This window comes from Marmota flaviventris, chromosome 18 (assembly GCF_047511675.1).
Source record: "Marmota flaviventris isolate mMarFla1 chromosome 18, mMarFla1.hap1, whole genome shotgun sequence".
Classification (NCBI taxonomy): Eukaryota; Metazoa; Chordata; class Mammalia; order Rodentia; family Sciuridae; genus Marmota; species Marmota flaviventris.
In genome coordinates, this window is record NC_092515.1 from 7,807,407 (window position 1) to 7,825,137 (window position 17,731).

Below are 17,731 nucleotides of genomic sequence, written 5' to 3' on the forward strand. Positions count from 1 at the left end.
GCTCTTCCAGGTGATGTGGATGAACAGAAAAGAACACAAATCTGTCCTCATGTGGAGCTTCTGCAGGCAGGGGACCCAGATACTAAAATATAGAGAAGTTTCATAACATCAAGTGCCAACCCATCTTTGTTTGTAAAGTCAAGTAGGGAGCCGGCTGGATTTGGCCACCATGGACATTAGCCAAACCTGGAGTCAGGGGACACAATTCCAGAGTTCATTGTTCCTACCTGGGTGATTTCCTTCAGATGACATCCCGTCATGGAGAGACAGGTACGGCACATTCCAGGGGGCCGACAGCTACAGCAGGGACATGGTGACGCAGCTCCTGGAGGTGTCCAAGAAGAACGTTGGCATGAACAAGACGAAGATCCTCAGCGAGGTGAAGAACGTGGCCAGGTAGGGGTCAGGCCACCCTGCCCTCCCCTTGGCTTTTGCTCGGTGAACACGTGCTGGAGACTTTCTCTGTGTCTGGCGTGAGGACTGCAGAGGTTAAGAGAGGCCCGTGTCCCTCGGGACTTGCCTCTGTGATGGAGAGAGACCATGAGCACCTTCAGGGAGAGAATGGGCTAGGGGGAGGGATGAAGAGTGGCTGGCTTCCTGGGGAGCTTAAACACAGGAATTTACTATCTGTCTGTCCAGAGGCCAGAAATCCAAGCCCAGCGGTGGGCTGGGCTGGCTCCTCCTGGGGGCGTGGGGAGGTTGTCCAGGTCTCCCTCCTGGGCTGGGAAGGGATGGCTGTCTTCCCCCTGTGTCCTTTGACATGCTCTTCCTTCTCTGGGTCTTCTGGGACAATTTCCCCTTTTCGTAAGGAAACTAGTTGTGTGGGTTAGAGCTCACTCGCAAGGTCACTCCACTCTGCCGCTCTAAACATGAATCTCAAAGAAGGGCACAGTGTGATGTGCTGGGGTCGGACCTCAGCACAGGAACTTGGGGGGACACAATTTGACAGACAACTCGGGGTTCACTGAGAGAACCAGGTCGAGCTACTTGAAGGGTCATATCAGAGAAGGTTTCTGAATGAAGTGAAGGATCAACTTCCACACTTTCTCCTTGGGGAGGGGGAGGTGGAGATCCCTGGAGCAAGGGTGCTGCATATGTAGAGTTGAGGTGGAGGGAGGCGGGAGAAGAGTCTGACAGAGAGAGAGGTGGAGGAGATGAGGCATCAGTATCAGTGTCCTCTTGCTGCTGTAACAAGTGACCACCAGCTTAGTAACTTTAAACCTCAGCTTTGTCATCTCACAGTTCTGGAAGTCAGAAATCTGAAGTGAGTCTTGGGGGCTAAATCCAAAGTGTTGGCCAGGCTGATTCCTTCTGAGGGGTCTGGGAGAGGTTCCCTCATTGCCTTTTCAGTTTCTGGGACATTCAGTGTCTGCATTCCTTGGCTTGTGGCCTCTGCCTTGACCTCTTGCTTCCAGCTTCTCCTCTTGTCCCTTTTAAGAAGGACCTGTGTGGTGGCATTAGGCCCACCCTGATAATCCAGGACCAGGGCCATCTCCCCACCTGAGGAGTCTTAACTTGACCATACCTGAAAAGGTCCTTTGCCATGAAGGTGACATACTCACACTCCAGAGATTCAGACGTGGACATCTGTGGGAGTCTCTATGCAGCCACAGAGAAGTAGGCAGGGCCCAGAGGAGGAAACCCAGGGAGGAGTTGGAATTTTCTTCTCAAGGTACCAGGAAGCCCCAGTTGTGAGCAAGGAGTCTTCAGAGGACCACCCTGGCTCCTGTGTGGCCTGAGGCTGGATGAGCAGAGGACACACAGAGCCCAGGAGACTGTCTTTCCGTCCCTCCGTAGGGAGGCAAGGTGGGAAGCTCCAGGTCCTCAGGTTCCTCTCTGGCCTCAGTTCTCCCGTCTGGAGAAGGTAGGGAAGTGGCTCTGCCCCTCTCCAGGGTCAGTAGGTAAAGCCTGAGGGACACACAGAAGTATCAGTTAACGGCCGGCGTCCTTAATCATTCTCAGTTAATTCTCAAGCATTTTCCTCAAAATTCCATGATGGTGACTCCTTTGAGTCATTCAGAGACGTTCAGAGCATTAGAAAGGCTGAGATCTTTACCTGGTTCAAAAAAGCTGATCTCAGACAATTGAAGAGACAAGGGAGCTGATTGGAAAGTGTGGGTGCATCTCACAGAATCAGGAGCCCCAGGCCCCAGGGCAATGCAAGCCTGCTCTGGGGATCTGGGAATGCAGATGGCACAGCATATCCAGCAGTGTCCCTGCCCCTCACTGGCACCTCCTGTCTTCTGCAGCTGTGGCCTCTCTGGTGGGCGCCTGCTGAGGGCCATTGCTAAGTAAGAATGACACATGGCAATTTATTTGTCAGCCTACCCAATGTTGCTTAGAGGAACGACTCTCCATATTGACCCAGGTCATTTGCAGTGTCATTGCATGTAAGGTGACCTTGCTCAAGGATCAGGGCAGATGGGGGTTTAGGGCGTTCCCGGTTTAGGACAATCCGGGTTTAGGGCGGTTCCAGGTTTAAGGTGTACCCTGCTGGGAATCGAGCGTATCCTGCTGCCTCAGGCACGCCTGCTCGTTGAGTTCCCATTGAGTTCTTGCGGGATTCAGAGAGTATTTTGGGATTTTGCCCAGAACATGTTTGGGGCCCAGAATGTGAATTCCCCCAGAACGTGTGTAGAGTGCTGGTGTGAGTTGGGGAATAAAGAATTGCTGTTTGAATCTACAAGGCTGTGAGTGGCTCATGATTGTGTGCCCAGCCAGACTGCGGCATTTTGGTGGTCCATGCGGGGAACGTCTAAAGCTTGGAGGTAAGTGAAATTGCTCGCCCCTGAGGAAGAGCGAAAGAATGGGTGACCAATTCAAAAAACAATGTGTTCTTGTTTTGACTTATTTTGTTTTTATTCCAAGCTGCCTGTTCCTAGAACTTTCTCAGGCAAACTGGGGAAAATGGTTGACTCAAGGACTGAAGTTGTTTGCCCCCGAGGAAGAGAAATTATTAGAGGAAGGAGGCACCCCAGAAAGACCAAGAACAGTTAGGACATATGTTGATACAATAAAAAAATGTAGCCCATGGCTTTTTAAAGACGAGTTATTAAGTATATCAATGGGACCATCATGGTATCCTGTAGAAGGATTTTTCTTCAACAAGAAAGCGATGGCTAGTTCTGTTTACTACATTTGTCTAAGATCTTGGTTTTTACAGACATCTGATTAATTTACAAAGCTAAAGTTTTAAAATATCAACCACTAAATATAAAATCAAGTACTCTTTACTTAACATTATGTGTGTTTTCATAAATTGGTGAATGGATAAAAGGTTTAATATTGCTTTGGTCTGTGTCTTTGCTGAAACAAGGTTACTAAGTGTTAAGATTCTATCATGTGTAATTTATATACAAAGAGTATAAGAAGTTTCAGTTGGGTTTCAATTATAGTATTATAGTATCATAAAAAACATGAAAGTCTTTCATCTTATTAAAGTGGAGTAATTTGTCTAAATCAGAAATTTTATAAGAGTTGTTTCAAAATGTGAATTTATAAAAAGGGTTAACGGTTAAAAAAGAGATAGAAAAAGATTCAAGATGTGAAAATATATTTTAATATAAAGGTTAAAAAAAAGAAAGAAATGTTTCTAGATGAGATAATCTCTGTGTGGTAAAGTAAAAAGTTGTAAAATGCCGCAGTCTGGCTGGGCACACAATCATGAGCCACTCACAGCCTTGTAGATTCAAACAGCAATTCTTTATTCCCCAACTCACACTGGCACTCTACAAACAAGTTCTGGGGGAATACACGTTCTGGGGGAATTCACGTTCTGGGCCCCAATCATGTTCTGGGCAAAATCCCAAAATACTCTCTGAATCCCACAAGAACTCAATGGGAACTCAACGAGCAGGCGTGCCTGAGGCATCAGGATACGCCCTATTCCCAGCAGGGTACACCTTAAACCTGGAACCGCCCTAAACCCGGATTGTCCTAAACTGGGAACGCCCTAAACCCCCATCTGCCCTGATCCTTGAGCAAGGTCACCTTACATGCAATGACACTGCAAATGACCTGGGTCAATATGGAGAGTCGTTCCTCTAAGCAACATTGGGTAGGCTGACAAATAAATTGCCATGTGTCATTCTTACTTAGCAATGGCACTCAGCAGGCACCTACTGGAAGGTAGTGGCCCAGCACTCCCAGGCCTCCACCTCTCCATCTCTCCTGCAAGACGGAGTCCCTACTCCAGCTGGCTGGAAAGGCTCTGGTTGACCCACTGGGGATCACCAGACACCCAGCCCCATCCACAAGGTGCAGGGCTCCCCACACATTGGTTCTCAGGTGGCCCAGGACCCCCCACCCCCTCCCCGTCAGCACAGCTGGCGTGTGGGCTGGATGATGCCCTACTGTGGGGCCGCAGGGCACTGGAAGATGATTTTCAGTCCCTGGCCTCTGCCCTTCAGAAGTCAGGAGCACCTCCCAGACATGACAATCAAACTGTCTCTAGAACTTCCCATGTCGCCACAGAGCAAAAGTCACCCCTGTCCAGATGACATTTAAACAGTGCTCTTTGTTGTAGGACTTATCAGGGGCTTGAGTGACCTAATGTGCTTTCTGCAGCTCTAAGGAGGGCCTGGTATGCTCTTTGGATGGCATTTAGGACATGTCAAATCACAGCTATTTCCGGAGTTGTGCTGTGCAGAAGGTTCCTTCAGGACAGTGTCCCTACAGCTGTGGGTGCTGACTCCATGAGAGCCTGGCTCTGCCTGATCAGAGGCTTAGACACTGGACAGGGACATGCAGAAAACTCCAGGAGAATTGGGCATAAGTAAGCAAGTGGATGCCCTCAGGGGGTTAGTGGGGACTCTTTTCCTGGATGGAATGACTTCAGCTGCATTGCTGATGACTCTGGTCCTTGCAGAGCTTAGGAACCCACTTTCTGGTCCTTAAGACGTGGCAGTGCTACTGCGTGTGCCCTGGTGGCTGTGAGTGTGGGGTGGAGGCAGATGAGCCCCCGTGATGGGAGCTGGTGAGGTGTCCATGTCCTGCTGGTGGATTCTGTGCTGGCTCTGTGGTCACGGGGCCTCCTGGAAGGAGGAGTCTGGGGAAACTGAGTCAGAGCCCTGGACTGAGGAGGCTGTGTGTGGCTAGAGGACCTGAGGGCAGCCAGTTCCCTGAGATGTCCCTGATGGTCTGACAGTTCAGCCAGACATGGGACAACCCTGATGTGGCCCCTGATGAATGCCTTGAGTCCCTTGGGTCCCCTCTGCCAGCACTGAGTGTTACCACCTCTGGGTTCCTTTGCTCAGTTGGGGATAGAAATGGAGGCAGGTGACACCATTTGGGTGAAGCCTCTCTGGGACTCAAGCTGCAGCACTCGGGAGGCAGCACACGGGACAGGGCCCTGCACTGCTCCCTGGACCCTAGGGGTACAGTGGGCGCACAGGACAAGACAGGCTGTGCAGGTGCAGGGCCAGAGCTGCCACGGTGCAGGACTGTGCCCTGTCTTGTCAGTTCTCTGCCCTTGGCACCTGGGTCAGCCCTTGGCACAGAGACCTGCTCAAGCCCCAGGGACCCTGAGGAGCTCTGCTCAGGAGAGGTGGAGGAGCTCACCGTCTCCAGCCCAGGAGGGCTCTACCAAGAAGTCAAGTTCAAGTTCAGGTACGTTGTGTGGGCTGGAGGTGGGGTTGCAGCAGAGCTTGGGAGACTCAGCAGCTCCTGAATCTGTCACTGGGGGAAATGTGTTTGAAGGCAGCGGCTCTGGGTGGGAACCTCAGGGGGCATCGGGGTCCTTCCTGCAGTGTCTCACTAGTAGCTGCCCAGGCTTCAGAGGTCCCTGTGGGGGAAAGTCACAGCTTCTTGCTTGGATCTCAGTGAGGACCCAAAGCTCCCAGCTGGGGATGAAGAGGAGTGTTCTCTGGAGGACACAGTGGTAGACGTCCGAGGCTCCCGTACTGTGGGCATCAAGATCACCAACAGGACAGGTGTGACGTTCAAGGATCCCATGTAAGTCCCTTCCTGTCTCCTCTCTGAAGGTCATTCAGGTGTCTGCAGGGCTGGTGTCCCCTGAAGACTCTGCTGGCTTGCAGGTGGCCGTCTTCTGTGTCCTCACAGGGTGGTCCCCCTCTGTGTGCATGCTGATGTCTTCCTCTGAGGACACAGGGCACCCCCACCCTACAGACCTCACTTTAGATGAGTCACGTCTTAAAGCTTCTGTACAGATAAGGTCCCGTTCAGAGGCACCGGGGTTGGACTTCAGCATGCGAATCTGGGGGCTGCCGGGGGGTGGTCACAATTCAGTTCACGACAGGACCCACCCAATGGCTCTAGTGTGTGGGTACAAACCAATCAATCACAGACTTCACGAAGAGCATAGGACAGTGGCTGGACTCAGCCGCCCAGTGGCCCTCCCCTCTTTCGGGCAGGTTGTTTACAGGCCACAGCTCCCGTCGCTCCTGGCTGTCCATCTTTCAGGTCGAGTCTCTGTCCTGCCAGGAGCTGGTCTCACCCCAACCTGAGAGGTCTCCCTGTCACCCGCTCTGCTGTTCCCGGCCTTCCCACCACCCCAGAGTTCTCTCATGTCCTGTTCAGGGCTTGTTCTTGCTTGTGGATCCTCTGTCCTTGTAACTGGGCCTATAGCCCTGGGGGTCAGGCCCCACAGCCCTGCTCATCACGGTGTCCATTCACTCATTCCATAAACATTTATTGGGTGCCTACTGCATACCTGTACGGCAGCAAGCATTTCAGGGGTGGACACTTGACCCACACATGGGAGCCAAGGATCTGCAGGGTGGGTGTGGAGAGAGGTCCAAGCTGTGAAGACACAGGGCTCAGTGTGTGCTGGGAGTGACACGAGGGTCCTAGGAAAGGGGGTGGTGCTCTGGGAAGGCCCCAGAGGGAGAGCCTGTGGCCTGGGCCTGGATGCTGAGCAGGTAGCCATGGTCCTGGCAGGAGTGACTTAAGTCTGTTTAAGGAACAGGATGAAGGCTGGGTCAGGGAGGGTGTGGGAGAAGCCCTGAGTGACATGGGATTGGAGACATGGACAGAGCTCCATCCTGTGCCCTCTGGCGGGTGCCATGGTGTTTGACGCAGGGGAAGAGTTAGCTGTAGGCCGAGTTCTGCACTCGTGTGCTTAGCGTTCACCATGTTGGACAAATCAATGTAGCCGACAGGAGCTCCACGGTAGGTGGTGGGGCTGGGGCAATCAGGTACCTAGTGGACGAGCGTCTCTCCCAAGTCATGAGTCCCTCTCGTGCAGTGCACAACACTGCCTGCAGACACATGGGGCCCCAACTCCTCTCCCAGGCTCTGCTGTCGGAGTGGCCAGGCCCACGTGAGACCACCACCTGTGCTTCCCCCGAAGTCCACCATCCACTGTTCCTTCACAAAGACGAGCTCCAGCTTCCAGGGCACGGCGGGCCTGCTGGCCTACCAGGGCCCAGACGAGCACCTGGCCCTGCTGTTCTCCGTCCCCTTCAGCTACACCCTCCATCGCATCCAGTTTGCCCTGGCCGTGCTCAGGGGGCCGCTGGCCCAGGACGGCCTGGAGCAGGTCTTTGATGGCATCATGGAGAAGGAGGCCCCGGATCCCAAGGTGGTGAAGTGCATCCTGCAGACCCCTCAGGGGGCCCTGGAGCTGAAGCATGGCTCCCTGAGCATCAGAGCCACCGTGTCCAATGTTCATGTGGCCAAAATGGATGTGGTGATGGAGACCAAAGCCACCTAACTCTCCCTTGTCATTTCACCTCGCTGCTGCAGCCCCCATGGGCGGGTGACCCCAGGGAAGGAGGAATGGGCCCCTCTCATGGGCTAGATCCTTGGGGCCAAGTCAGCTATGAGGACACAGGTGCCTAATAAAGCTTGCTGAGTGACGCTGTGTGACCATGTGGCTCCTGGTCTGCTGTCACAGCACAGCCTCCCTGTCCACCTGGGCTCCCTTCATCCCCGCCCTGGGCCCTGTCCCACTTACCCACCAGCAATTCCTTCCCCCACTCTTCTTCAGGTGGACTCTGTCCCCAGCTGTCCCCTCTGCTCCTCTGGCCTCCTCCCTCCTCCCTCCCCTCCTGTCCTCTGCCCCTACTCATCTCTCCCTCAGTGATGAAGCCCAGGACCCAGGTGGGCCCTTCATGCCTGTGCCCCTTATCACACCTGGCACCTGAATCCTGGAGAGGGTGACAGGAGTCTCAAGACCCCAGGCAGCATCTGGCGTGGACCCAATGTTGAGGGACATTACCATTGTTTGTCACACCCTGCCTTTCCTAAAGAAGGGCTCAGGTGCTGAACTGCGTCCTGCCAGAAGGTCCTGATGTCTCAACCTCCAGTACTTGGACTGTGACCTTTTGTGGAAATTGGGTCTTTACAGATGTGAGCAAATGGAGGTGAGGTCATAGGGGACCCACGTCCTCCAGGATTGGTGTCTGTATAAAAGGGAGATCTGGACACAAGGGAGACCTGCACACGGGTAGGAGACCAGGTGCCCATGAAGGCAGGGAGCAGGGTGACAGTCCTATGTGCCACAGAACAGCAGGGTTGGACAGGAAGCCACCTGCTGTCCCCATGGAGATCCCTGTAGCAAAGGATCCAGCGGAGGCGTCTGTGCTGGGTTTGCTCATGTCTCCTCAGTCTGTTCCCCGCTGGGGGTTCCTCAGTCTTCCCTTGACTCTCCTGACCTTGACCTCTCTGAAGGTCACAGGCAGTTATTTTGTCAGTCACCCCTCCATCTTGGCTTGCCTGACGCCTTCCCATGAGGAGATTCAGGAAGATCATGAAAGTGAGGCTGTGTCCTCAAGATGGGCATGATTTTGTCACATTATTGATGACATTTCTTGGGTTATTTGATTAAGATGGCATCTGCCAGATTTTTCCACTCTTCCAGAAAAGGGACTCTCCCTTTGGAATGAGTTGAGATCAGTGTGTGGGCGCGTTGAGCTGGGCAATCAGGCCGTCCACTTCACCCTTCCCTGACCTCCTGTGGACTCTGCTTTCCTGGGTTTTCCTGCATCATTTGCTGCCATCCTCATTGATTTTGATTCTGCAGTTGCCCAGTGTGGCCAAGGAGCTTCCTCCAGCCGTCCTCGGTGTTCTTTTAGCGTGTCCCCGTGATTCCTGAACAATCCCCGCTTTATGCTGCAAGGGTCTCAGCTCCCCTTGTTCATGTCCTGCCCCAGACAGGGCATCAGCCCGTCTCCTGGGAGACGTGGTCCCTCTTATGGGGAACAGTACTGAGAAGTCAAGGTCTGAGGCCCTCATGAAAGTTGGTGTCCCAGCTCCCATGTCCTCTGATTGGGGAGCGCTGGAGAACTGCCTACAGGTCACTACTGTCTTGGCTTTCCTCCACTGACCCGGATACCTGAGGGTGACGACCTAAAGGAGGACAGGTTCATTTTGTCTTTTGGTTTCGGAGCTCTCAGTCCACGGTTGCAGACGGCACTGCTTTGGGCCTGAGGTGAGGCAGCCCATGATGGCGGAAGGGCTGGGGACAAGACCAGTCCTGCTGGGCACATCCCTACTGAGTTCCTTCGTCTGACCAGGCCCCATCTTCTAAAATTCCCCCCACTTCCCATAATGCCATCAGCTTATTACTCCATCTGAGGATTAATTCACTGATGTGGTTAAAGCCCTTAGGATCCCATCCCTTCCCTCATCCCTCATCTCAACCTTGCTGCCTTGGGGACCCAGCCTCCAACTCATTCACTCTCATTATCTACTTAAATAGTTATAATATAAAATAGACCTCACATCTAAGTAGAAAATTTACCAATGGACACAGCCTCTTTGTGTGTGTGTGTGTGTGTGTGTGCGTGCGCGCGTGCGCCTATGAGTACTGGCCAAGCCTCCAAGTTCAATACTAGGCCCCTCCTCCTAAAGTCTCCCCCCACAACACCTTCTAACACTGCCACACTGAGGTCTGAGCTCCCAACACTTGAGTTTTTGGAGAAACACTCAGGTCACATCTGAACCCTCGCAGCCTCTGGCCATGCCCACCTTCTATGGGCACTCGCCCCTCATTCCACTCCCCAGGGGACTCTGCCCCCACAGCAGATGTCCCCTACCCTCCCTGTGTGGACCCCTCACCACCCCTGGCCCTGAGCCCACCATGACTTCTCACGCCCTGGCCCCCTCCCTGCTGCCACTGAATTACTCAGGAAGAGCAGGGGGGACCAGAGGAACAGGGGAGAGCCCAGACTGCCCTCTCCACCACTGTTCCCCCTGTCACCAGGCCGTCCCTGCACAGGGGCCTGACTTGGTCAGGAGAGCTCTGGGGCCAGACCCTGTCCTCTGCATGTGCCACGGCCCAAAGGACAGGCATAGAGAGTGGGCATAGGCGATGCAGGTGGATACAGTGAATGGACAGGCGCCTGCCCTAATCCCTACTTTCAAATGCTCTCCAGTGCCATCCTGGGCTGTGTCACAGCCTGAGGTGGCCCTGCCCCTGACTCCCTGCAGCCAGATGGGGAGGCAGGCGCAGCCCTGATCCCTCCCAGCCTGGGCGAGGTCCCCCAGCCTTCACAGCTCTGAGACTCAGGCTCGCAGGAGAGGCCCAGAGAGGCAGCAGAGCTGGCACAGGACTGAGCAGGAGGCTGGGCTGCCAGGGACAGGCACAGGGCCACCCAGAGGGACAAACCTGAGAGCACGCCTGCCCCATGCAGTTCCCCGCGGGCCCCGCCTGCATCTTCCTGAGGAAGGGCATCGCTGAGAAGCAGCGGGTGAGGCAGGGCGACTGGGGGCAGGCAGGGAGGGGGTGGGGCAGGGGGAGAAGGGGCAGGTGAGCGGCAGGAACCAGGAAGCTCAGAACACAGGAGGGGGCTCTGGGTTCCCAGGGGCCACAGGATGAAGGGGGACAGTAAACTCAGGAGGGGGCTTTGTGAGGAGAATAAACGGGGGCTGGGATGGTGTCCCTTTCTCTGCTCTGGACACAAGAGGCCAGTGATGGTGACAATGGCAATTTTGGACACTTACCAAGTCCCTGCTGTGTGGCCAGCTCTGTGCAAAGGTCTGCACATTCCTGATGTCATTTAACTCCCAGAACAACTCCGAGGTCCCCGAGACTCACTCCCGTGTTACAGGTGAAGAAACCGAGGTGCTGAGACACGAGTCCTTCGCCATAAGCTCCCAGGGAGGAAGTGGCAGGGCAGGCGGGTCCATTCCTGTGCTTGCGACTGTCAGGAAGGGAAGGAAGGACAGGGCGGACAGAGATGAGACTGCACAGAGGACAGCAAGAGAGACACTGGGGGACGGCCAGGGAGCTGGAGGGTGGAGGCCAGGCTGGTGGAGCCTCTAGGCTCTCTGCAGGTGTCCAGGCCACGTCCAGCAGCGGGTCGGGCAGTGAAGGGCAGACGCTCGCAGAGGTGCAGGCACCGGTCCTGCTGGCACTCAGTGGCCCTCCTGAACGCCACTGAGCTCTGGTCCCACACCAAGGGACTCTCCCTCTTGGGAGGAAGCGGAGGCAGGTGGGGACAGCAGTGGGGTGCCCTGGGAAGACTTCTGACCTGGAGTCGGGAGCCCTGGACTCTAGTTGCCACAGGACCTAAAGGGTAACTTCCCCTCCCCTGGTCGGGGACCTGCTGTTTCAGAGCTGTGTGACCTTCAGCAGCTTCCTTGACCTCCCTGTTCTTGAGCGTCTTCATGGGTAAGATGGGAATGATACCTGGTCTCCCTCCCAGAGTCGTTCTGAGGTTCAAATGCCAGGAGCCCCAGCAGAGCCAGCCTCTGACACCTGGGCTGGGACAGCAAATCCCACCCTGTCCATCTGGGGAGGCTCGGACTCCACGTACAATGGAATGTGTGTCTGGGAAAGAGCAGATCCAGGTTCAAGTACAGGAAAGAGGAGTGAGAGGGGATGGGGAGGAAGTAGAGCAGAAGCTGAGGAATGGGAGTTGGGGAGGGAGGAGGAGAGGTGAAGGGAACAGGGGTGTGGAGGACGGGCCTGCTTGAGGAGCGCGGGACCCTGACTGTCTCTCCACCTTCCCTCCCTGCATTCCCTCCAGGAGAGACCCCTGGGGCAGGATGAGATCGAAGGTAACATCTGCCCCCCAAATGCCCTCCACGCCCCCAGGGACCTGCTCTCAGCTGTGTCTGTGTCACCTCCTCCCATGCACACCTCACACCCCTTCCTGTCCCCTCCACTGCACACTGAGACCTCCTCAGGGCAGCTAAGTGCGTGGGAGTCCTTAGCGACATGCCCGGCCCATGTCTCAGAAACCCGGGATGAGAGGAGACGGGAGCCTTAAAATGAGGCCAAAGCTGTGGGTCCTTCTCCTGGGGTTCTGAGGGCTCTCCACCGACCCTGAGGATTGGGGGCTCAGTGAGCAGCTCGGAGCCGTTCCCCCTGCGGGCGCCTTTCCCACTCACTGCTGTTCTGCAGTGCTGGGTTTTATGGTGTATTCCCCTTCGAGTCTCTGTCACTGCCTCAGCAACAGTTTCAAGGAATGCCACTCTTCCCCCCGGCTGTTTCAAGTTCCTCCAAAGTTCTTCTCTCTTGACTTTCAGAGCTCCGGGAAGCATTCCTTGAGTTTGACAAGGACCGAGATGGGTTTATCTCCCATAAGGATTTGGGGAATCTCATGAGGACAATGGGTTACATGCCCACGGAGATGGAATTGACCGAACTGGGCCAGCAAGTCCGCATGAACTGTGAGACCCGGGGGAGGAAGGCAGGGCTGGGCTGGGCCGTGCTCAGGGAGAGACTGGGGAGCAGGGGGAGGGGGAGTCTGTGGGGATACAGGGGGCTACGAGGATTGGGGTGTAGAAAAGAGCAGACTGCCCCAGGGAGGCGGCTTTTGAAGTAGTTGGAGGGGCCTTGGGGAGACAGGTCTGGGTGCAAGTCCCAGTTCTCTTATTTGTCAATGAAAGTCACTCTGAAAAGTGAAGTTATCTTGGGTCTCAGGTCCCTGGTCTCTGAGTGAAGGCAGGACACTCCTTACCTCATGGTGCCATGGGAAGGAGGGTGAAGGGACAGGCAGGCCAAGTTGTAGTCCCCACAAATTCTGATTAAGTGTGGTTTATCACTGTCACCACTAAAGGTCTATTTGAGGAGTGTGAGGTTGGAGCCATGCTGGATGTCAGCAATGAGCTTGCACTTGCACCTAATGGTGGTGAACAAAGTTGGAAAAAGAATGATTTTGGGGGGTGCTCCCGGGGATTGATCTCGGGGATCCTCGACCACTGAGCACATCCCCAGCCCTATTTTGTATTTTATTGAGAGACAGGGTCTCACTGAGCTACTTAGTGCCTCGCTTTGAGGCTGGCTTTGAGCTCACCATCCTCCTGTCTCAGCTTCCTGAGTTGAAAAGGATCGATTTTTAAATGGAGACCAGAGGTGACTTTGAGACTGAAACTGAAGTAAAATTGTTACTGGTTTGCTTCTGGGCATGTAACTGAGTTAAGGTGGAATTCAAGGTGATAATGGTGTGCTCAGCCCTCTGTGTATCTGCAGATTCAAGCAAGTGCAGATGGAAAACATTTGGGAAATAATTGTGTATGTACTAAACATGTTCAGGCTATTTTTTTTCCTTGTCATTGTGCCCTGAACAACACAGTATAAACTCAGAGAGCATTTCCACTGTGTCGGGGCCTCTGAGACATGCCCCGCCCATGTCTCAGAAACCTGGGAGTGAGACAGGAGCCAAAGCTGTTGGTCCTTCTCCTGGGGTTCTGAGGACTCTCCACCAACCCTGAGGATCGGGGGCTCTCAGTGAACAGCTCGGAGCTTAGAGATGAGGTACAGCATATGAGAGGTTTGCGTAGGTTACATGCAAATACCTTGACGTTTTGGAGATGGGACTTGACCGTCTGCAGATTTTGGTATCCATGGGGGTTCCTGGAACCACTCCCCCAGTGGATGCCAAGGCATGATTGTATTCGTATCTGGAAAAGCCTCAGGTGCAAATGTAACTCACACTCCCTCTTTACAGATCCACAGACGAGGAACAGGGGTCCTGACCATGCTCAAGGTTGTGCAGTCAGTCAGTCACGTACCCATACGTGCCTTGTCCACCAGGTTCAGGTTAGAGGGACACAGGGCTTGAGCTGAGTGAGTGAAAGATAAGGGGGGTTCACCCAGCCACAAAGAAGAATGAGACTCAAGCATCTGCTGGTAAATGGATGAACTGGGGAACACCGCGCTCAGTGACATAAGCCAGACTCGGAAGGCCAGGGGAGAACGTGTTCTCTCACAGGGGAATGTGTGGGGAGGGGATCCCATGAAACAGAGGGGACATCAGTGGGGTAGGGGTTGAGGGAGGGAAGAGGGACAGGAACAGGGAAGAACCGAGGAATGAAATGACCAGATGATGCGTATGTGCACATCCCACTCTGAGCTCCACCTTTATGTGCACCCATAGAGCACCCACCTAAAAGTCAATAAGCAGAAGGATCCAGGAGAGGAAGGGACCCGGAGGAGGGAGGAGGGGAGGTAGAGAGGAAGCACTGGGGACCGAAAAGGAGCAAACTACAGTCCAGGCATGAGCATGTCGAAACTAACCCGCTAGTGTGTGAGGCTGCCATGCACTAATAAAAGTGCAGAACAGGAAACCCGTGCATGGCGGGGACCTGGGAGCCGCTCTCTTTCTGGAACTGACTGGAAGAGAGAAGCGAGGGATTGGAAGGTCAGGGTGTGGAGTCCCACTAACCTCTCCCTTTCTGCCTCAGTGGGGGGCCGTGTGGACTTTGACGACTTTGTGGAGCTGATGACCCCCAAGTTGCTTGCAGAAACGGCTGGGATGATTGGTGTCCAGGAGATGCGAGACGCCTTCAAGGAGGTCAGTGAAGGGGTCCATGGTGCTGGGGGTGGTCACGTCAGCACCATGGACAGAGCCTACCAGAGGGCCACCCCCTGCCCTCCTTGTTTTGGCCCAGCCCTAGTGGGATGGATAGGGAAGGGGATGACACTTGACATGGGCCAGGGCCTCCCGCTTGCTAGGCCTCCACCATGAGCTGCCCCCCAGCCCCTCACTTTTTCTTTAATGTAGCTACTAGGAAACTTAGAATCCCCTGAGAGGCTCCCGATGCATTTCCCCCTGGACAGAACTGCTCCAGGAAAGTCCCATCCCAGGAGAGGACACTGCACACACCAGGAGGCAGGACGCTGTGTCTGAGGAAGGGTGACAAAGGGTGACAGGGAGCTGGAAAGAACATAGCAGGGGACAGATGTGGTGGAGACCTCAGAGTTGTGGAGGGCAGGGCCCATCCACCTGTCATGGACTGGACAGGAAGCCACCAGGGGGAGTGACAGGATCTGACTTGTCCCCTATGTGACTGTGAACACGGAGCCTGACATGCAGAGGGGAGACCCTGGCAGGAGCAAGACGGCAGCCAGGGACCCCTGCAGGCTGCCTGGGGAGTGCAGGCCAGAGGGGCCGTGGTTGGAGCCAGGTCAGCGGAGCTGAGGACCATCCCTGGCCCCTCTGTGTGCGCTGAGGAGAGGGCATAGCAGGCTTTCTGGGAGGTGGTTAAGGAGCAGGGAGAAGTTCTGGAGGTCTCTGATTAATTGGGAAACATGTATCAAGGGCCTGGCCTGTGAAAATGCTTGTCCTTGTGTGCCTGGACTCTTTCACCAGCATGACGTCCTCTGGGTTCATCCACGATACTGCATTTCAGGATTTCCTTCTTAAGGCAGAACCACATTCCACCGTAGGTCTGCAGCACACAGGAGAGGTGCACAGGAGTCCATGTACAGAAGGCCTCCAAAAAAACTCATAGGCACAGACTGAAGCAAGCTGGCTGCCAGGACCTGGGCCCAGGGGCAGGTGGGCTGTCCTTTCATGGGTCTCAAAGTTTCAGTTATGGAGATGACTGAGTTCCACTCACCTACAGACTAACGGTCTGTATTGGGCATCAAAAACTTAAAAGAGCAGATCTCATGTTCCGCATCCAACAAACAGAAACCTAAGGGGACAGGGAATGTCTTGGAGGCAAGGTGACACATACTGTGCTGATTGATGTGGTTTCATGAGGGCATGCCTCTGTCCAACTCATCAGAGGGCACGGGTTAAGCCTGCTTAGCTATCTGCACATCAATTATATCCCAATAATGCTGTCTACACAGAGGGAGAGATGTGTGCAAACCTGGGAGGAACCCTTGACCTCGAGGTGCTGATATTCTCCAGTAAGATGTGCCTGAAGCCCTTGGCCTGGCTCTAGTGAACCATGGACACTGTCACCCTGTCACCGTTGCTCTCAAGGTCGGTGCTGCTCAGCCAGCCCCCTCTGCTTCTGTTCATCAGTTCGACACCAATGGAGACGGGGAGATCACACTGGCGGAGCTGCAGCAGGCCATGCAGAGGCTTCTGGGAGAGAGGCTCACCCCCCGGGAGATCTCCGAGGTTGTCCACGAGGCCGATGTCAATGGAGATGGCACCGTTGACTTTGAAGGTGACGTACAGGGGTGGGCTCGGCAGGGATCCATTTCCCGCTCCCCGTGTGGCCTTCCTGGACAGGTGGAGGGCAAGGGTGGGAAGCAGATCTGCAGGCCAACCCCAGGCCAGAGGACGGGGGACCTCAAAGCAGGGCGGGGCTGGCAAGTTCTGGTGTAGAGTCATAGCAAGGTCGGGTACAAAGGGTGTCCTGTCCAGGGTTCACCAGTCACTGTCCAGCTGACTCAGGCTCAGGGGCTACCTTCATGGCCGAGCCTCCTGACCTGTGAAGAGGAATCCCCCTGAGACGGTGGAGAGGGTGACATCAGACCCTAACAATGGCCATTCATGGAACACAAGCCTTGTGTCATTTAACCATCTTAAAAACACAGGGGAAAGAGTGAGCCTATGACTCCCGTCTTACAAATGAAAACACGGAGCGTAGAGGGTTAGGTAATTTCTCCAAGGTCAGCATAGGAAGTACTCAAAAAACTACCGTGGTTTTTATAATGAGGCACCTCACTGGGGCTTTTTTTTGCAGAGTTTGTGAAGATGATGTCTCGCTGAGGATGTCCTGAGGACCCAGATGCTCCCCACTTGGTCAACATGGATCCCTTGCTTGCTGAGGACCCAATCCCCATGATCCCTTGAAGGATGGAGTGGGGGGAAGGAGGGTAGTCAATGGCTTTGCAGCTGCATGGATTGAGGTTAGACTGAAAGCAGCAGCTTTGCCAGATGGGGATGGAGTGGGGTGCCTAAGGAATGAGATTCAGGAGGTGTGGAAATGGGAGTGGGACTAAGATCCAGTTGCCATTCCAGAAATTCCAGAGGTTAATGACATCTTTTTCTTACACATAGTCCTAAACCCCTGCGACCTGCCAAAATCTCTTCCCCAGCTAATAGTCTTCTCTCCTGATAGATTGTCACAAAGTCCCACCCCGTCCACCCTCCCCTCCCCTCCCTCCCACCCTTCCGATTTCAATCCCAGACACCCTGGTTCTGTGAGAGGGAGACGCGCCAACCCCATCACGGGGCTAGAAACTGCTCCTAGATGAGGCTGGGCGTGGGCGCCACCCGTGAGGAGCCATTGGGGGTGAATTCCTGATTTCCTGGAAGCCCAGCCTGTGTTTTCCCCTCTGATCACCCACGTCCCTCTCCTGGTGTAAGATACTCAGGGGAACTGAATTAAATCACAAATCGGGATTATCGGGTTTAGGCAAGATGATCCCTGGGGAATTAATCCCCCACCAAATATCGAGAGAGAGAGAGAGAGGATCCCCGAAATCCCCAGCTCAGCAGGTGACTGCAAAGCCATCCCTGGAAGCCCCCTGCCTCCACGCCGTTTGGCCCAGGTTGCTTCCGGAGAATCTCCCTGGTGGGTGGGAGTTGTGCTCCGTCCTGCAAACCCAACATCCATCTGTCTGTGACACTGA

General features: G+C 54.5%; 2 protein-coding genes across 3 annotated transcripts; both read left to right on the forward strand.

The window, feature by feature from the left end:
- Positions 1-262: 262 nt before the first annotated feature.
- LOC139702691 (uncharacterized) lies at positions 263-7,817 on the forward strand. The gene is made up of 4 exons (XM_071604456.1): positions 263-396; positions 5,461-5,607; positions 5,821-5,952; positions 7,252-7,817. The coding sequence occupies exons 1-4, from the start codon at positions 311-313 to the stop codon at positions 7,670-7,672; spliced, it is 786 nt and encodes a 261-aa protein (XP_071460557.1). The 5' UTR covers positions 263-310; the 3' UTR covers positions 7,673-7,817.
- Positions 7,818-10,589: 2,772 nt separating this feature from the next.
- LOC139702664 (calcium-binding protein 5) lies at positions 10,590-17,209 on the forward strand. 2 transcript variants are annotated; one of them, XM_071604242.1, is made up of 6 exons: positions 10,590-10,652; positions 11,934-11,964; positions 12,436-12,579; positions 14,596-14,705; positions 16,170-16,317; positions 16,840-17,209. In XM_071604242.1, exons 1-6 carry the CDS (start codon positions 10,590-10,592, stop codon positions 16,863-16,865), a joined length of 522 nt encoding a protein of 173 aa, XP_071460343.1. In that variant the 3' UTR covers positions 16,866-17,209. The 2 variants fall into 2 exon arrangements, with proteins under 2 accessions (XP_071460343.1, XP_071460344.1); XM_071604243.1 differs by having other exon boundaries at positions 11,937-11,964.
- The last annotated feature ends 522 nt before the right edge of the window (positions 17,210-17,731 follow it).